Source organism: Brassica napus, chromosome A9, assembly GCF_020379485.1.
Source record: "Brassica napus cultivar Da-Ae chromosome A9, Da-Ae, whole genome shotgun sequence".
NCBI lineage: Eukaryota > Viridiplantae > Streptophyta > Magnoliopsida > Brassicales > Brassicaceae > Brassica > Brassica napus.
In genome coordinates this window covers 25,637,229-25,655,025 of record NC_063442.1, presented here as the reverse complement: position 1 = coordinate 25,655,025, position 17,797 = coordinate 25,637,229, and the positions used below count along the sequence as shown (strand labels likewise).

General features: G+C 34.3%; 2 protein-coding genes across 2 annotated transcripts; both read right to left on the bottom strand.

The window, feature by feature from the left end:
* Positions 1–9,152: 9,152 nt before the first annotated feature.
* LOC106441553 (pinoresinol reductase 1-like) lies at positions 9,153–11,111 on the bottom strand. The gene is made up of 3 exons (XM_022690922.2): positions 9,813–11,111; positions 9,515–9,718; positions 9,153–9,385 (listed from the first exon to the last, which is right to left on the bottom strand). The coding sequence occupies exons 1-3, from the start codon at positions 9,967–9,969 to the stop codon at positions 9,225–9,227; spliced, it is 522 nt and encodes a 173-aa protein (XP_022546643.1). The 5' UTR covers positions 9,970–11,111; the 3' UTR covers positions 9,153–9,224.
* Positions 11,112–17,443: 6,332 nt separating this feature from the next.
* Positions 17,444–17,797, bottom strand: LOC125578154 (pinoresinol reductase 1-like). The gene has a single exon (XM_048740472.1). It carries the CDS (start codon positions 17,795–17,797, stop codon positions 17,444–17,446), a length of 354 nt encoding a protein of 117 aa, XP_048596429.1.

The following is a 17,797-nucleotide window of genomic DNA, read 5'->3' as shown; positions in this document are numbered from 1 at the left end:
CTTGTGCTGAGTTTTTCCCCCGAGGTTATCTCTATTTTAATTAAATAACTAGATCTTTGTCCGCACAACCGTACAGATTTCTTATTTCTTATACTAAAATATTTTAGTTTATATAAAAAAATTTACTAATAACTTAATGTAATTTAGTGTTATATATTATGTAATTTTATAATAGCTATGATTATGTGGCTTATATATTATTACTATAATTTTTGTACTTTTGTAACAAAACTTATTTTGGAAATTTTATTATGTAACAATATTACTTTACATACTTTTTATTTAAAATTTAAAAGTTATATGAAAGCAAATTAAATTGGATTAAGAAAATTTTTGAGATACTGTAAATAATTTCTTTTAAAGAAAAACTATAATACATTGTACTTCAAAATAAGTTGGTAGTAAATATCATATTTGAGAAATGCACTAAGTTGGATAAAAAAAATCTTCTTTTAATTTGAAATAAAAATGAATCTTTCTAACAAAATCTTTGTAAATTTTATTTTTGAAAATTAATCAGTTGAAATTGTTATTATCATTGAATATATAATTATAATACTCTCTATAATTTTAAATTTTCAAACATAAATCAAAACTAAAAATAAAATTTTAATTTCTAATTATAGTTTATGATAATTTAAAATAATTACTTTTGTATATAAAATTTAAATTGCTTCTGAAAATGTTTTTAAAAGATTTTGTTTAGAGCTTTCTTTAAAAAAATCATTTGTATTCAAAAAAAGATAAATACTATAATATTATAATTACTTCATGTAGAATTTGATAAAATTTTAAAGAATGGTCCAAATTGAAAAATCATGCCTGAAAAATTCATCACTACAGTATATATATATATATATATATATATATATATATATATTAAAAGAAATTTATTATAAAACCAGTATATGGTTGAATCCAGAGAAATGTATTTTAAAATAATATACTTAATAGTAATAAATATTAATTATGATTATTACTAATTAGATCATATGCAGGTATTAACTCTAGAATACTTAAATGTTATTATTATTAAGTATATTATAAATGTTATATGCAACTATAATTATATATTGATGGAATAAATAAAATTTCAAAATTATCCATATCTAATAATATTTTGATGGAATAAAAAGAGGATTAAATATCTTGTTAGGATATTGTTATGAAAATACAAAAAAAAAAATGTAAACAATTTTTTAGGAGTGGTCCATTTAACACATGAAAAAAGTCATGACTTCTATTTTAATAGTATATATATTATATTAAACAGTTTAATTTATAAGTACATATACTCACGGATCAAAAGAAGGAATTTCAGGTGCAGACTAGAATCCCATTAGTAACGTCAGGAAGTTGGTGTTTATAGATGGTTCATGGAAAGATAAAAAACTATTTTTAGGATAAGATTGGTGTAATACTTTACCGGGTTTTGATGGTTTATTAGGGGGCAATAAATATAAGGACATGTCTTTCACCTCTTCATTCGGAAGTGGAGGCTTTGATTTGGGCAAAGAAATGCATGAAGAATTTAAGACAGTTTCAGGTTACGTTTACCACATATTATTCTCAGTTAGTGAAAATGGTTTCGGAACCAAAAGAATAGCCAACATTTGAAAATTATCTGAAAGAAATCAAGTTTTTACAAGGAAGATTTCTCAACTTAGACATCGTTCATGTACCTCGTACGGAGAACCAACGGACGGATAGCTTAGTACGTAGTGCCAGAAAACAACCATCGTTCGTCATTCACATGGATGCGGAGTTACCGTTTTGGTTTACAGAGTCAATATAAATCTGTGAATATTTTGTTGTAAAAAAAAATTTTAATTTGTAAGCAATTTTAAAAGGGATAATTAAGAAAATACCATATTTATGTTTTAAATTTGAAAAATACAATGACTTAATTTGATTTTGAAAATTACACTTGTCCAGTATGTGAAAAGACATCTTAACAGGTTTATGTGATTATTGGTGAGAGCTCTGAGGGCTGCGCTGTACATTTCTCTCCACAGCCAAAATATTAAAACAATCAAACTTTACTTTACATTTTAAAACTCACAGCCATAACTAACTTTTATTTCATTTTATTGCTTTGAAAACTTACTTATGTTGATTATATATGATACTTAACAATTGTATTCTGTTACTTAAAATAAAAATTCATAATTATATAATAATTAATCAGTTCATAAAATATTTAATCATATATAAATTAATATGTAGAAATAATATTTATCAATCATGTTTTTCCTTTAAAAAAACTCACAACTACAACTCTACAGCTAAAATTCTACAACATTAAATCTCACATCTTAAATTTTACAGCAAAAAAATAAAACTACAAACATAACCAATCAACCCCTTAAGTTAATTTTTTATCTTTTAGTGAAATTCAAATTTTGAAATTATTAAGATAAATATATTGATTTAAAATATATGATTGGATAAATCTTTTATAATATTTCAATGTTAATCTTTAAAAAAATATAACCTTAGATAACTATATAATTTTATGGAATAAAGTATCATGTTTGATACACAATATAAAACTTAACATGTTAAAACTCATTATCTCACCAAACCTGCAACTTCAAAAACATTTCTTTCCAAAATACTTTTTTAAATTTTTTTTCAAAAATTAAAGTTCATATATATTTTAAATTTTTCAAAATCTAAAAATAAAAATAATATATAACATATACATTTGAATAATGTATGCCAAAATACTTAAAATTAACATAAAAATTAGTTTAACTTAAATATTTGGATAGAAAAATCAAAAGATATTTTAAGTATTTTAGGTATTGTAAGTATCCTTAGGCTATTTTAAACATGTACTTATAACTATTTGTATATATTTTCAAGTATTTTGGACAACTTAAAAATGTCTTATATATTTTGTATATTCTTTTAGATATTAAATTTTAAAATAATTTTTAAATCTTGTTCGCATATATCCGGATACCTAAAATATCTTGGTTTGGATCGGTTCCGGTTCACTAGATACCCAAATTTTGAACTCATTCGAATATCTAACCAATTTTAGTTAAAGTTCAGTACTATTCTTTGGATCGGCCTTGGTTCGGTTTTTTGGATTCAGATTTTTTGTCCAACCAAAAATTTTATTGTGACAAAATTTTAAACAAAAATGATGGTGGTTCAAATTTATTTTGGGTATGCAATAAATTTTAAACCAAAACATATTTTACTATATATATGGTCCGTTTAGTTCATCATTAAAAACTGTTCTAGGCTCATTTAAGAAAAACAATGGGCTGAACTTAAAAAAAATTTACCATATCAGATTATCAATAGACACTTTCAAATATTATATGTTGCTGTTGTGATGAATAGAAAGGGGGCTAGGGTTCGGAAAGCAAAATGTTTGTGCAATTCATGTTCTCGCTAGGTGATTTCAATAACTTCTAAATAAATCTTAGTTGTATCGATCTCTTGTAAGATTTTCAAAAAATATTAATTAATAAAATCTTACACTTGCTAGAGTAATCAATTGTTTCTGAATTAATGTATAGGAGACTATAGTAATCACATAAATAAAAACAATACATCTTGTTTATTTACAATATATTTATGGTAAATAAATCAAAATAATTATTTTATTTATTTTATATGGTATTTAATTATATTTCAAAGATTTTGACATAAATATATAGTATATTTTAATGTAAATATGTATTATTGAGACTTTCTACTCGTATGGTTTTATTAACATTTGTATATTTGATGTAGCAAAACAATTTAAACCATTAATCTCAAATTTTTGATGTGGTATTTTTTGAAGCACATTTCATAATTAAAATATTAAGGTTTGAATACTCTTTCAATGCAAATTTCAAAATTAACGTATTATGTATTTTTAAATGGTACATAGTTTAATTTAAATGATTCTAAAAATATATATATTATTATTTAACATGAATATATATCAAATAAAAATTCATATTAATATGATTGTATGATCATTTGTATCTTGTTATAACAAAAAAAATTAAGCCATTGATCCCAAAATTTTCAAAGGGATTTTTAACATTTTTTTTTTAAATTTAAAGTTGTTTTAAAAATTCAAAATATAACATATAAGGAAAATTTTATATTTTTAATTATATGGTTAATGTGATTATTTTTTTTTAATAAATATAAAATTAAACAAAAATGAGGAAGGATGCAAAAATTGTTATCAAATATTTATTATTCATAATAATTAATTATCATATATATGTTAATCATATTAGGTAGTTTCGTAGTTTTTTTTAAGGAAAAAATACACGATTTTTATATTTTGGGTTAATATAATGTTCCATAGTAATTGGATTTTAGACCAATTTTTTTTTCAATTGATTCTTAAGATGCCACATAAGATTAATTGACATCTTAATTAAGTGACAACTAGCAAGACTCTTTTGTAATTATTACAAACTACATGTTATAAAATTTTAAATGTTTTTCTATTAATATATTGGGGATTTAATTAGGATAAATTAATCATCTAGCCTAAGAAAAAAGGTAGTTTTCAAAAGAAACAAAATACAATGCAATTTTCGAAATAAAATCTCTCTGCAAAGTATTTTCCCATTTTAAAGACGAAAAAGATACAATATTGATTTGATATTATAAATTAATACTCCCTCTGTTTTTTATTGTAAGTAATTTTTTATTGTAAGTAGTTTAAGTAAAAAAAATTGTTTCAAAATATAAGTAGTTTTCACAAATTTAAGTAACTTTTACTTTTATTGGGTATAGTATGACCAATCAAATAATATATACTTATTTATGATTGGTCTAACTACACCTAATTTATATATCAAATGTTACTTTTAAAAAAATTAATAACTTTTTTAATATCTGTGCATTCACCTAAAAGCTACCTACATAAAAAAAAACGGAGGGAGTAACATTTAGCCCAAGATTATTATGCTTATCCCCTTTAATTTTCTAACATGTGACAAAGGGAAGGTAAGAGATCACGTCGACGCTTGCAGATATTGCAAGGAATAAAACAACACTGTTAACTATCAGATCATACTATACAAAGAGGCTGATGACACGCACTTATTTAACTTATACATACATATAAATAGTATAAAATATTGGATCCATTCTATTTACTTTTGAAAATTAATAAAACTAAACAGTAAACATCATATGAAAATAGTACGAATTTGATAACAAATTGATAAATATATAGCGTAAAAAACAAATAATTTGAAAAATGCAATTATGTTCTATGTTTAAAAAATAGTATATAACAAAACAAATAGAACACGATGGCGTAACCAAAAGTCTCATAAATAGTAAAAGAGAAAAAATCAAGAAGTGAATGATAATACATAATTTACAAAAATCAGGAAGAGTTGTCTTTAGAGTTGATGGATGAGAAAAAAAAACCATCAACGAGGGTGGAGGGAGAAGAAGAGAGTGGAAAAAAGGTTATGAGACGATAAGTGGCGACGGTGAGAAGATGGTGTTGGCGACGTAACAACCAATGGTAGTGACGATATTGCATGTGAGTTTTGCTATTCTATTCCAATATATCTATAATAGAATAAAACACAAAAACAAAAAGATTCATATCTTCTAATTATTTTCTTAGTGTCCAATGGCGATGGAATAAAATGGGTATCAAGAAGAATTTAATTGTTAGTACATTAGGTGAAATAAAAGAAAAGACGGTGGGAAGAGCTAAGAAGAAGATGGGTTACGACGGGTGGCAACGGTGATGAAAGAGAATATATCGATGGTGATGGTAATACCCGATTGTACAGCTGGAAGTGATTGAGGCGGAGTGAGCGGAAGTTGAGTAGATGAAGTAGTGAAAGATAGATAATGTGTGATAGAGAAGAAAATGTGACTGTGTTAATGGAGAAGGAAAAAAACTACCACGCAGGGTTAAGAATAAGAAGAGAAGGTGATGATACTACGGACGGTGGTAAAAAAGAAGACACACGGCGACGATTAAATATTAATGTTTAACTTTCTTTCATTTTAACCAAAAATGTGTACAAAATTGAAACAGTGGTTAGTACATAAGACAACTACAAACTATAATATCATGTGAAAGAAGAGAAGTGTAAAACAAACTATAATATATACTAATGAACATGTGAAAGAAGAGAAGTGTAAAATTTGAAAGGCACGACATACTCTTTCATTTCGTTGAAATAGTATAAAAATCTTGCATAAAATGCTACACGAGCGAACATATACTATGCTATAACTCTTTCATCTTGATTAATATATTTTAATTGAGTATATATGTTTTAAATAGACTTAATAAATAATAATTTTACGGAATGAATAATACAATTCAAATAAATACACCGAAAGCATATCATATATGTGTTCATATTTTTAGGAAGGTCTTCACAAATTACGCATATATTTACGAACTTTTGAAAAAAAAATTTGAATTGCATGTAAATTTGAGAAGACATATATGACACTAGCTTTTTGTATTAATTTGATTTTGTGTAACAAAAACATATTGTATATGTGTTCAACTTTACTTGAATTATATATATTATACTAGTCACCAACTAAATTGTTTTAAATAGAATCATTACGAAGATCGTCTCAAGAACAATCACAGGCATACCTATTACTAATTTCATGTTTTTAGAGGTATTCTGGCTATTACTTTTATGTTTATATTTAAGTTTATTTTAAGTTTAAACATTTATTTATTTTCATGTTATGTTTGAATTTGCTTTAAATTTGTTTGTTTAAATCACATTTAACGTTGGACTTTTTTTTTAATTTTTGCTTCCTTAAAAAATATTTTTAAGTTTATTGAAAACATATATACTTAAGTCAGATAATAATGAAGAATTGAAAAGCTAATTTTTTTAATTAAACTATTTTAAGTAAGCCATTTTAATGTTTAACATTTCAACTGAAACCAAAAAAATCTTATATTTGTATTGACCAAATCATTTCAGTCATATCAAAAATCAACTATTAAATATAACGAACAAAACAAAACGGCTGATTTTAGTAATGTGTTATCTAAACTGCTAAACAGAGCTGTGGAGAACCACAGTATAGGTTATCATCCTATGTGTTGTGCTGTTAACCTCACGCACTTGAGCTTCACTGATGATATTGTTGTGTTCACTGATGGCTCACCGGCTTCACTCAATGGTACTCTCACAGTGTTTCAAGAGTTTGCACGTATGTCTGGGCTGCGAATCAATGTGGCAAAATCAACTGTATTTGCAGCGGGGAGAGGTAAACAGGAGCTGGAAGTGGCTGCAGGGGAAGCTGGTCTTACTGTCTCCGCTCTCCCAATAAAGTACCTTGGTCTGCCCCTCGCTACAAAGACAATGACGCGCAATGACTACGATCCCCTGCTGGTGAAGATTCGGAACAGGTTACTAAGTTGGACTAGTAAATCTCTCTCCTTCGCTGGTCGTCTCCAGTTGATTAAATCAGTCATTGCTAGCATTACCAACTTCTGGTGCTCAGCTTTTTGTCTACCACAAGCTTCTATTGATGAAATTGATAGTATGTGCTCAGCTTTCCTCTGGAGTGGATCCCCTAATATCACCACTAGAGCGAAGGTTGCGTGGGAAGAGGTCTGCTGCCTCAAAAAGGAAGGAGGCTTAGGAGTACGGAAAATTAAAGAAGTGTCGCTGGTTTTCGCACTCAAATTGATATGGCGTCTCTTCACAGATTCAGAGTCGTTGTGGGGTAAGTGGGTGAAGCAAACATTACTGCGGGGAGTCTCCTTTTGGGACGTTAAGGAAGGCTCCACAGGATCCTGGGTCTGGAAAAAGCTTCTCCAACTCAGACCTGTCGCGCAAAGGTTTCTCAAGATGGATATTCATGATGGGAAGTTGGTGAAATTTTGGACAGATATTTGGCACCCAATTGGCCGACTGATCGAGCTCGTGGGGGACCGTGGGAGGCTGCAACTCGGCATAGCTACTAGCGCTTGTATTGCGGATGTCCTTGTGGAGAATGAGTGGAGGTTCAGACGTACTCGAGATACGACTGTTCAAAACATGATCGTCAAAGTCCAAGAGTTAGGAGTTGTGCTAGAAACAAATGTACAAGATGAGGTACTTTGGAAAAGGAAGGACGATGAGTATGGAAGGGAATTCTCTGCTGCAGCGACATGGGAACAGATTAGATGCAAAAGGCCGGTGGTAGTCTGGAGTAAGCTTATTTGGTTTGCGCAAGGAGTTCCAAGGTATGCATTTATCGCTTGGTTGGCAGTTAAAGATAGACTTTCAACAGGTAGCAAAATGCAAGCTTGGGGGCAGGTTCAACGCTGTGTGTTCTGTGGGGAGCCTGATGAAACTAGAAATCACTTGTTCTTTGCTTGTCCTTACTCGTACACGCTTTGGCTACAAGTGATTGGCACACTCTTGCGGCCTCCTCCATCGCCGGACTGGAATGAGATTGTAGCGCGAATCATGGCAAGGTCTGTGGGGAGTTTGCAGTCCATACTCTTGCGGCTAGCATTTCAGGTCTCTATCTATTATCTATGGAAAGAACGGAATGAGAGACGACATGGACAGCCTGCAAAGCCTGTTGCTCAGTTGGCGAAGTTCATTGAAAAGACTATAAGACAAAGGATCATGTCTACAAAGTACTATGAGAAGCAGAAACTCAAAGGACTAATGCAGTGTTGGTTTAGTGCAAGGCAGCCATAGGAATAACTAGGTTTCATAGTTTGAGTTATGATAGAATTCTTTAGTTATTGCTGTACATAAACATTCTTTTTCCTGATGATCAATAAATTGAACATTTCATCAAAAAAAAAAATATGAGATTTATTTGTATTTAACTAAAAGTAGAAGATTGAAATTGTGTGTTTGTGAGTTGGTGATTTTGGCTCAAATTTGGAAGTTGTGAATTGTTTTTTTCATTTTTCCTTTTTCTAATGTTATCAAATTTTGTAAGAGAAAAATATGTATCTCACATTCTCATTGTTTGCGTTCAGTTTGCTTTTTTGATGAAATGTTAAATTCATTAATCAACTAAAGAAAAAATTATGTACAATCAGTGTTAATATTGCTTGGTTTTGTCGACATTGTTGTTATTAAGGATGTTAGAAAAAGCATAATACTATATATTTGTATTTCATAATGAGTATATTTTAATTTTGAGTAACATCAAAAAACATGAATGTGAATAAATATTTCAAACTTATGATATGCATACATTATCATAGATGTGCTGATATAACCAAAATATTATCAGAGGAACATTCTTAAGTAATCATCCATGCGCTTGTATTTCACATCCGGATAGAGACTTGATGCTTCTTCATCTTCTCCCACTTCATGATCAGTGAGACATCCTTCATAGAAAATATGATAAAAATGTCCTAGCCCCGCTTGCTGTGGAATCTCCATGTCTACATATATATAAGAAAATCAAATACCATTTATGGGGTTGATGTATTAAATCGCCATAAAGCCTGGGACCATTAAATATGTCTAGCTGAAAATTATTATACAATGTCACATTATGATTGGGGACTTACGTTCAATGTTGGAAAGGAAGTCTTTTGCAGTAATATTGGTTTTCTCCAATTCATTTCCGGTTAGGTTTTCCCAAATCTGAACTAATTCAATATGCGTGAGAACGTTATTCGGAGGCCTGACATACACGGTTTTGTTCAAAGTTCGTGGGTCGTTTAGAGTTTTGGAAGTGTAGTTCGCAATATCATCTTCATCCGCAAACACCACTAGGAAGATAAAACCATTTAAGTTTGAAAACTAACAAGTAAATATCACAATGAGAAGAGTAAGCATGTCTTTATGAGGGAGTAAAGTTTTTACCTTTTACATTACCATCTCCGTATATATTAACTTCTTTTTTTGGAGGGAGTAACGTTTCCATCTGAGATAGGTTTCCAGTAAAATATGCGGCGAAGCAAGCGCCAACAACGTAAGTGTAAGGTATTCCGGCAGCTTCAATAGCCTGACGAACTTCCATTTTTTGGTCGAACGTTTTGTATAAGCCGGAAAACCGGACTGATATAAAACGATAGAATAAAAGCGATGTTAAGGAAAATATACGAATGTATAAAGCGAATACAAGAACGATAAGAAATCGTATTCGCGAAGAGACATGGAGTCGAGATATGATCTCTTTCCTTAACTCAAAATATTCGCTCCGTTAGTGAGACGGAACTGTACGAATATAGAGTCCCAGGATAAAACCATGGCAGACGAATAACGCCTCACTCGTGATCGCCCTATCGAACTATAACTCTACGAAACACTCTCGCAATATAGACTTACGCAGAGGGATTTTTGCTGTTGGATTTTTGATCTCGAAAAAGTTAAGGAAATGAGAAGAGAGACGAGTTGTATTTAAAGAGATGGACGAGGAGCGACTTCCCGTAACTGTTGCATAACGTGCGCTCGTTAGTGGGGATTTGGCAAAGATCTCGGGAAGTTTAAGTTACAAACTTATTCCCCAAGACTCGCTCTCTCTCTCTCTCTTATCTCGTTTAAATATCTCGAGAGGATGAACTGCATGACGTTTTTATTTTATAGACAAACTGCTTGTCGTTTCAAATAAAATGCATGTTGTTTTTTGAGATTTTAAATGACAAGATGTTGAGCTTAACTTGGTCCAAAAAGAATAATTCTTATCGGGCCAAAGGCCCTCCACCCAAGCCCAAGCCCAAGCCCAAGCCCAAGCCCAAGCCCAAGCCCAAGCCCACGCCCACGCCCACGCCGAGCCGAGCCGGCCGGACGGCGGCGGCGGCGCGCGCGTGGGGAGTCTCTTCCTTCTCTGACTCGTTTAAACAAGTGAGTGTGTTATCCCATATATAAACATCACACTTTTGTTCCTCTTCCCCGATGTGGGACTTTGTTACTCCCTCTTCATTTACTAGAAACAAGGCTGAGGCCCATTTCTTTTCATCAGTTCACAATTATTTAAATAAGCCATGGGCTTTATTAATAATTGATCCAACAATCCCCCACATGAATAGAAATGACTCTTCTAAACATATGCAGACTAAATGCAGACTCGATAGACTCTAAAAAACTATACTTATTCTAATCCTGACTAGACTAGACAGACTTATCGAGAGTGTTTGCGAAAAATTCACTGTGTTTGAGTTGGTGGCATTTTTAAGCCTTGAACCACTCATAGTTAATATCTGTCGGGTATACTTTACCAGAAGGTGAACATGATGTCTTGAACCAACCGGTGTTTTATGTAAACCGAGACAACAGGCATAACGCAGCTTCATTTTCTCGTAGAACTTAGTTCTCTATTGTGTTCATTGTGGCCCTGAACTATTCCTGGTTTTCATGAGTGAACTTAGAGAATATAGCCTTGCATTCATTCTCCTAGAAACGGCCTCATTTCACACTCATTAGGTGATTGACCATGAAAAGTATTGAGTAATACTCCGCTTAAGAAGCTATGGAATCATTAAAAGCTTATGCTTATCCTTCTCACATTTGTTAGCACTTTTATCATCTTAGGAGCTGGGAAGAGACTACTTTGTCTCAAGTGCTTTGGTTAGATTCTGTTTGATTTTGTTTTCCCTTTGAACCTACGTCTTGGGATCTCCAGTCATAATAGGTAGGGTTGCAGTCAAGCATCCTCATTCGTTATAGGCTTTAAACCCATTCCTTTTGATGATTTAGCAACAACATCTCGTGGCAAACCTTTAGTAAATGGATCTGCTAGGTTGTCAGCCGATTTGATGTAGTCTATTGTGATTACACCAGTTGAGATAAGTTGTCTAATGGTTTTATGTCGTCTTCTGATGTGACGAGATTTACCATTGTAGAGATTATTCTGAGCCCGAGCTATTGCTGATTGACTATCACAATGTATGCGTATAGCTGGCACAGGTTTCTCCCACATAGGGATATCTTCCAAAAAATTTCTAAGCCATTCAGCTTCTTCTGCTGCTTTGTCTAAGGCTATGAACTCAGATTCCATGGTTGATCTGGCTAACACTGTTTGTTTGGTAGATTTCCATGATATTGCTGCTCCTCCTAGTGTAAATACATATCCACTTGTGGATTTTGAGTTTTTAGAGTCTGATATCCAGTTAGCATCACTGTATCCTTCTAAAACTGCTGGTTCTTTACCATAGTGAAGCCCAAAATCTTTGGTGTAGCGCAAGTAATTGAGTACCCTCGTTATAGCTTTCCAGTGTGTATGACCTGGATTACTGGTATATCGACTAAGTACGTTTACTGCATGCGCCAGATCTGGTCTAGTACAATTTGTCAAGTACATGAGACTTCCAATTACACGTGCATACTCGTTTTGTGAAACCGCTTCACCTGAATTCTTTGTCAAGTGCATTTGGGGATCTAACGGAGTTTTTGCCGTACTATTAGAGTAATTTTTAAATCTCTCTAATATTGTTTGAGCATAATGAGATTGGGTTAAGATAATTCCGTTTGAATTTCTTTTGACTTTAACCCCGAGAATTACATCTACTAATCCCAAGTCTTTCATCTCAAATGTCCCTTTGAGCATGTTCTTTGTTTGATTGATAATGTCTTTATTGCTTCCAATAATGAGCATATCATCTACATATAGGCATAATAAAACATACGCATTTTTGGTAGTTTTGTAGTATATGCATTTGTCACATTCATTTATTTTGAAACCATTTGACATCATTGTGTTGTCAAATTTTTCGTGCCATTGTTTAGGAGCTTTTTTAAGCCCATAAAGTGACTTTACAAGTCGACATACTTTGTCTTCCTGTCCGGGAATGACAAAACCTTCAGGTTGTTTCATGTAAATTTCCTCTTCTAAATCACCATTTAGAAAAGCAGTTTTTACATCCATTTGATTGATTTCTAAGTCTCTTAAGGCTGCGATTGCTATCATCAGTCTTATTGATGTTATTCTCGTCACTGGAGAATATGTATCAAAATAGTCAAGGCCTTCTTTTTGTCGGAATCCTTGAACTACAAGCCTAGACTTGTATTTTCCACCAGGTTTGCGTGTCATTATCCATTTATTCCCTAATGCTTTGCAGCCAGGTGGTAAATCCGTTATGTAATACGTATAGTTTTGCATAATCGAATCTAATTCACTCCTGACAGCTTCGTTCCAAAATGGAGCTTCTGGTGAAGCCATGGCTTCTGCCAAAGTTTTTGGAGCATTTTCTACTAAAAATGCCATTAGGAAATCTTCTCCAAAAGATTTTTCCTTTCGAGCTCTTTTGCTTCTTCGAGGTTCATCTTTTTCTTCATTTTCTGAAATATCATTTATAGAAATCTCGACGTTTGTCTCAGTTTCTGAGTTCTTGTCATTGTCTCTTTCTTCTCGAGTTCGTTTTGAACCTTGTTTTTCCCTATATGGAAAAATATTTTCGAAGAAAGATGCATTTCTTGATTCCATGACTGTATTTTCAAGAATATCTGATATTTCAGATTTATGTACCAGAAATCGATAAGCATTACTGTTATGTGCATATCCGATGAAGATGCAATCCACTGTTTTAGGTCCAATAGTGACCTTCTTTGGTGGTGGTACCGCAACTTTTGCCAGGCACCCCCACACTTTGAGGTATTTATACGAAGGTAAATTACCTTTCCATAATTCATATGGAGTTTTGCCAGTTATTTTGTGTGGAATTTTGTTGAGGATATAATTCATGGTAAGCAATGCTTCCCCCCACATGTTCTGGGGTAACCCAGATTCCTGCAACATAGCATTCATCATCTCTTTTAGAGTTCGATTTTTTCGTTCAGCAACTCCATTAGATTCTGGTGAGTACGGAGCTGTAGTTTGATGGATTATTCCATGTTCTTTACAGAATGCATTGAACGGACCATCATACTCGCCTCCTCTGTCGCTTCTAACTACTTTAATAGTTGTTTTAAGCTGGTTCTCGACCTCGAGTTTAAATTCTTTAAATTTTTCCAAGGTTTCATCTTTGCTATGTAATAAATAAACATAACAATATTTTGTGCAGTCATCTATGAAGGTCACAAAGTACTTTTTACCACCTCTAGTTTGTAAGTATTTTAAATCACATAAATCAGTGTGAATTAAATCTAGAGGTTTATTAGTTCTTTCAACACGAGGTGATGGCGTTTTTGTGAGCTTAGCCTGTACGCATACTTCACATTTTTGTTTACTTGTTTTGCATTTAGGAATTAGATTTAAATTCATTAATCTTTGTATAGACTTGTAGTTTACATGGCCTAATCTTTCATGCCATATATTAAAAGACTCAACCAAATAAGCAACTGGCTCATTCTTATTCATTGAAACTTTTGGAGCTACAACTTTTGGAGTGACTGTCATTACATTCAACTTGACAAGTCCACCCTTAACATAACCCCTTCCCAAATACATCCCATTCTTCCTAATCACGAGCTTATCCGCCTCAAAGCTTGTGGCGAATCCATTCTTGCTGAGCAAGGTTCCCGAGACCAGGTTCTTCCTCATGTCTGGCACATGCTTCACATTTGTCAGAGTGACCTCACGTCCAGATGTCATCTTCAAGATCACATTGCCGCGTCCTTCAATCTTGGAGACTGCAGTGTTTCCCATCTTGAGCTTCTCTTCAGTCTTGCTTTTCTGATAGGTGCTGAACATCGCCCTGTCAGTGCAAATGTGGGTGGTTGCACCAGTGTCATACCACCATTCCTTGGGGTTGTTGCTTTCAACCATGTTGGCTTCAGTCACCACAGCAACGAGATCCTCCTCAGTGAGATTTGCCTGATCCTTCTCATCCTTGATCTTTTTGCGACACTCAACAGTCTTATGCCCCACTTTGTGGCAGTAGTGACATTTCCCCTTGAACTTCTCCACATTCGCATTGATCTCAATACCTTTGTTCTTGAAGTTTTTTCCAGAAGCCTTCAAGGCTGCAGCAGTTTTGGAAGGCTTTGCAGGAGAATAGGCATGTGCCTTTCCTTTGCCTTTGTGCTCAGCCATGTTGACACTGTGCTCCTTTGTACCGACCTTTGCAGCAGTTCGGTTTCTGGATTCCATCTGAAGCCTCGTGATGAGCTCCTCGAGCCCCATCTTCTTCTTCTTGTGCTTCAAGTAGTTCTTGAAATCCGCATAGCTTGGAGGAAGCTTTTCAATGAAGCTGAGAGTTGTGAATGTCTCGCAGATGGACATTCCTTCAGCAGCGATTTCATGGCAAATGAGCTGGAGCGCTTCTACCTGATCCATGATGGGTTTTGAATCCACCATTTTGAAGTCGTGGAATTTTGAGACCACATACTTCTGGCAGCCAGCGTCCTCACCTCTGTACTTCTTGTCTAGTGATCTCCATAGCTCTTTTGCCGTGGGGATCTCACAGTAGACACGGTACAATGGGTCAATGAGGCGACCCAAGATGTAGCCTTTGCAAATGAAGTCGGAATGCACCCATATGTCAACAGTTGCGAGGCTGTGAACATCATCAATCCCGTAGGGCATAAGGGGCTTGTCCTCCTGGAGGAACTTCTCCAGCTTCATCGTTGCCAAGAAGAACAACATCTTCTTCTGCCATGTTTTGAAGCCTTTGCCATCAAATTGGTTTGGCATCAGTCCTTGAGTGAACACACTAGGGACAGTCGGAGGAGTTTGAACTGCCACCGGACCACTTGCAGTTGCTGAAATGGAACCCGTCTGATAAAGACCAGCACCGAATAGGGTACGGCGAGTGGTTTCATCAGCAGCATTCCCCGCAGGGAGGAAAGTGCTCGTTGTTGCTGCAGTGGTTGACGCTGTGATGTTTCCAGCGGTTGTCACGCCAGTTGCTGCAGCGTTGAGTGGAGTCTGAATAACATCCGAGGTGTCCATGGGAGTGGGGGTGTCATTATCGTTTGTCATTTTTCTGTAGAGAAAACATGAAAACGGATTAGAACTCCATTCAATATTTAACATATTATTTTAAATAAAATAATAGTCTAAAATCGATGTTCATTTTTGGTGTTTGAACCAAATCATATCGATATAAGTCTTGGAAAAACGTTTTGCAAACTCGCTTAAAAAGCGTTCGCAGAAATCATTTTTATAGACTTAGAATGTTTCACAAACTCGCTTAAAAAAGCGATCTTGAAACGATTCATTTTTAATGAAATAAAACAGAAACGTTTCGCGGAAGTGCTATAAAGCAAATCGCAAACACGTTTTCAGAATAACACAGAAACGTTTCGCGGATAAGCGTATAGCAAATCGCAAACATCGTTATCAGATAATAATTAAACGTTTCGCGGAAGTGCTAGAAAGCAAATCTCAAACACGGTTCCAAAACCCGTTTTTATAAATCGTTTTTCAACCCGATTCGAGCTTTAGAAATAAAGCGATTTTGAGTTAAGATTGTATAAGCCGGAAAACCGGACTGATATAAAACGATAGAATAAAAGCGATGTTAAGGAAAATATACGAATGTATAAAGCGAATACAAGAACGATAAGAAATCGTATTCGCGAAGAGACATGGAGTCGAGATATGATCTCTTTCCTTAACTCAAAATATTCGCTCCGTTAGTGAGACGGAACTGTACGAATATAGAGTCCCAGGATAAAACCATGGCAGACGAATCACGCCTCACTCGTGATCGCCCTATCGAACTATAACTCTACGAAACACTCTCGCAATATAGACTTACGCAGAGGGATTTTTGCTGTTGGATTTTTGATCTCGAAAAAGTTAAGGAAATGAGAAGAGAGACGAGTTGTATTTAAAGAGATGGACGAGGAGCGACTTCCCGTAACTGTTGCATAACGTGCGCTCGTTAGTGGGGATTTGGCAAAGATCTCGGGAAGTTTATCTCGTTTAAATATCTCGAGAGGATGAACTGCATGACGTTTTTATTTTATAGACAAACTGCTTGTCGTTTCAAATAAAATGCATGTTGTTTTTTGAGATTTTAAATGACAAGATGTTGAGCTTAACTTGGTCCAAAAAGAATAATTCTTATCGAGCCCGAGCCCGAGCCCGAGCCCGAGCCCGAGCCCGAGCCCGAGCCCGAGCCCGAGCCCGAGCCCGAGCCCGAGCCCGAGCCCGAGCCCGAGCCCGAGCCCGAGCCCGAGCCGAGCCGGCCGGACGGCGGCGGCGGCGCGCGCGTGGGGAGTCTCTTCCTTCTCTGACTCGTTTAAACAAGTGAGTGTGTTATCCCATATATAAACATCACACTTTTGTTCCTCTTCCCCGATGTGGGACTTTGTTACTCCCTCTTCATTTACTAGAAACAAGGCTGAGGCCCATTTCTTTTCATCAGTTCACAATTATTTAAATAAGCCATGGGCTTTATTAATAATTGATCCAACACGTTTCTCTTCCCGGCGGTAACGCATGTCCCATGCGTGATGGATCCATACCAAATTCAGATGGTAAAAAGCGCTGAAATAGTTAATTTATATATTTTCATTTTAGATATATCCATAACCATCCAAACTACTAAAATTAATAGGTAGGGAAACTAGTTGGTCAATCTGTACATCTTTATTCTTAATCTTTACTGTCATACCTTGACATTACCAGCTTCTTTGATGGCTTCAACAAGCTTGAGCTGGACAAGGATGTTATGGCTACGGAAGTGAACGCCAGACATGGTAGAGACAACGACGTCTACGAGTTTCACGGCTGATACGAGGCTTTGGTGGTCGGAGAAAGAAGCTTCGACAAGACGAGCGCCGAGTTTCTTGAAGGAGAGAAGGAGTTGGACTTTCTCGATGTCGAGACCAATCTCTGGCCGCTGCAAAACGTAGGTCACGTGACCTTCAGCCAAAAACGCCCTTACGATTCTCTTCCCTAAGTATCCCGTCGCTCCCACCACTAAAACACGCGTTTTCTCGCCGCTTTTGATCTCTCCCAT

Excerpts from the sequence above, each read along its gene's own strand:
- LOC125578154 (XM_048740472.1), bottom strand. The coding sequence starts at position 17,797 with ATGGGAGAGATCAAAAGCGGCGAGAAAACGCGTGTTTTAGTGGTGGGA.
- LOC106441553 (XM_022690922.2), bottom strand. The coding sequence starts at position 9,969 with ATGGAAGTTCGTCAGGCTATTGAAGCTGCCGGAATACCTTACACTTAC. Across the intron at positions 9,719-9,812 it reads CGGAGATGGTAATGTAAAAG|TGGTGTTTGCGGATGAAGAT; the intron begins GTAAAAACTTTA and ends TTATCTTCCTAG. Across the intron at positions 9,386-9,514 it reads CTTCCTTTCCAACATTGAAC|ACATGGAGATTCCACAGCAA; the intron begins GTAAGTCCCCAA and ends ATATATATGTAG.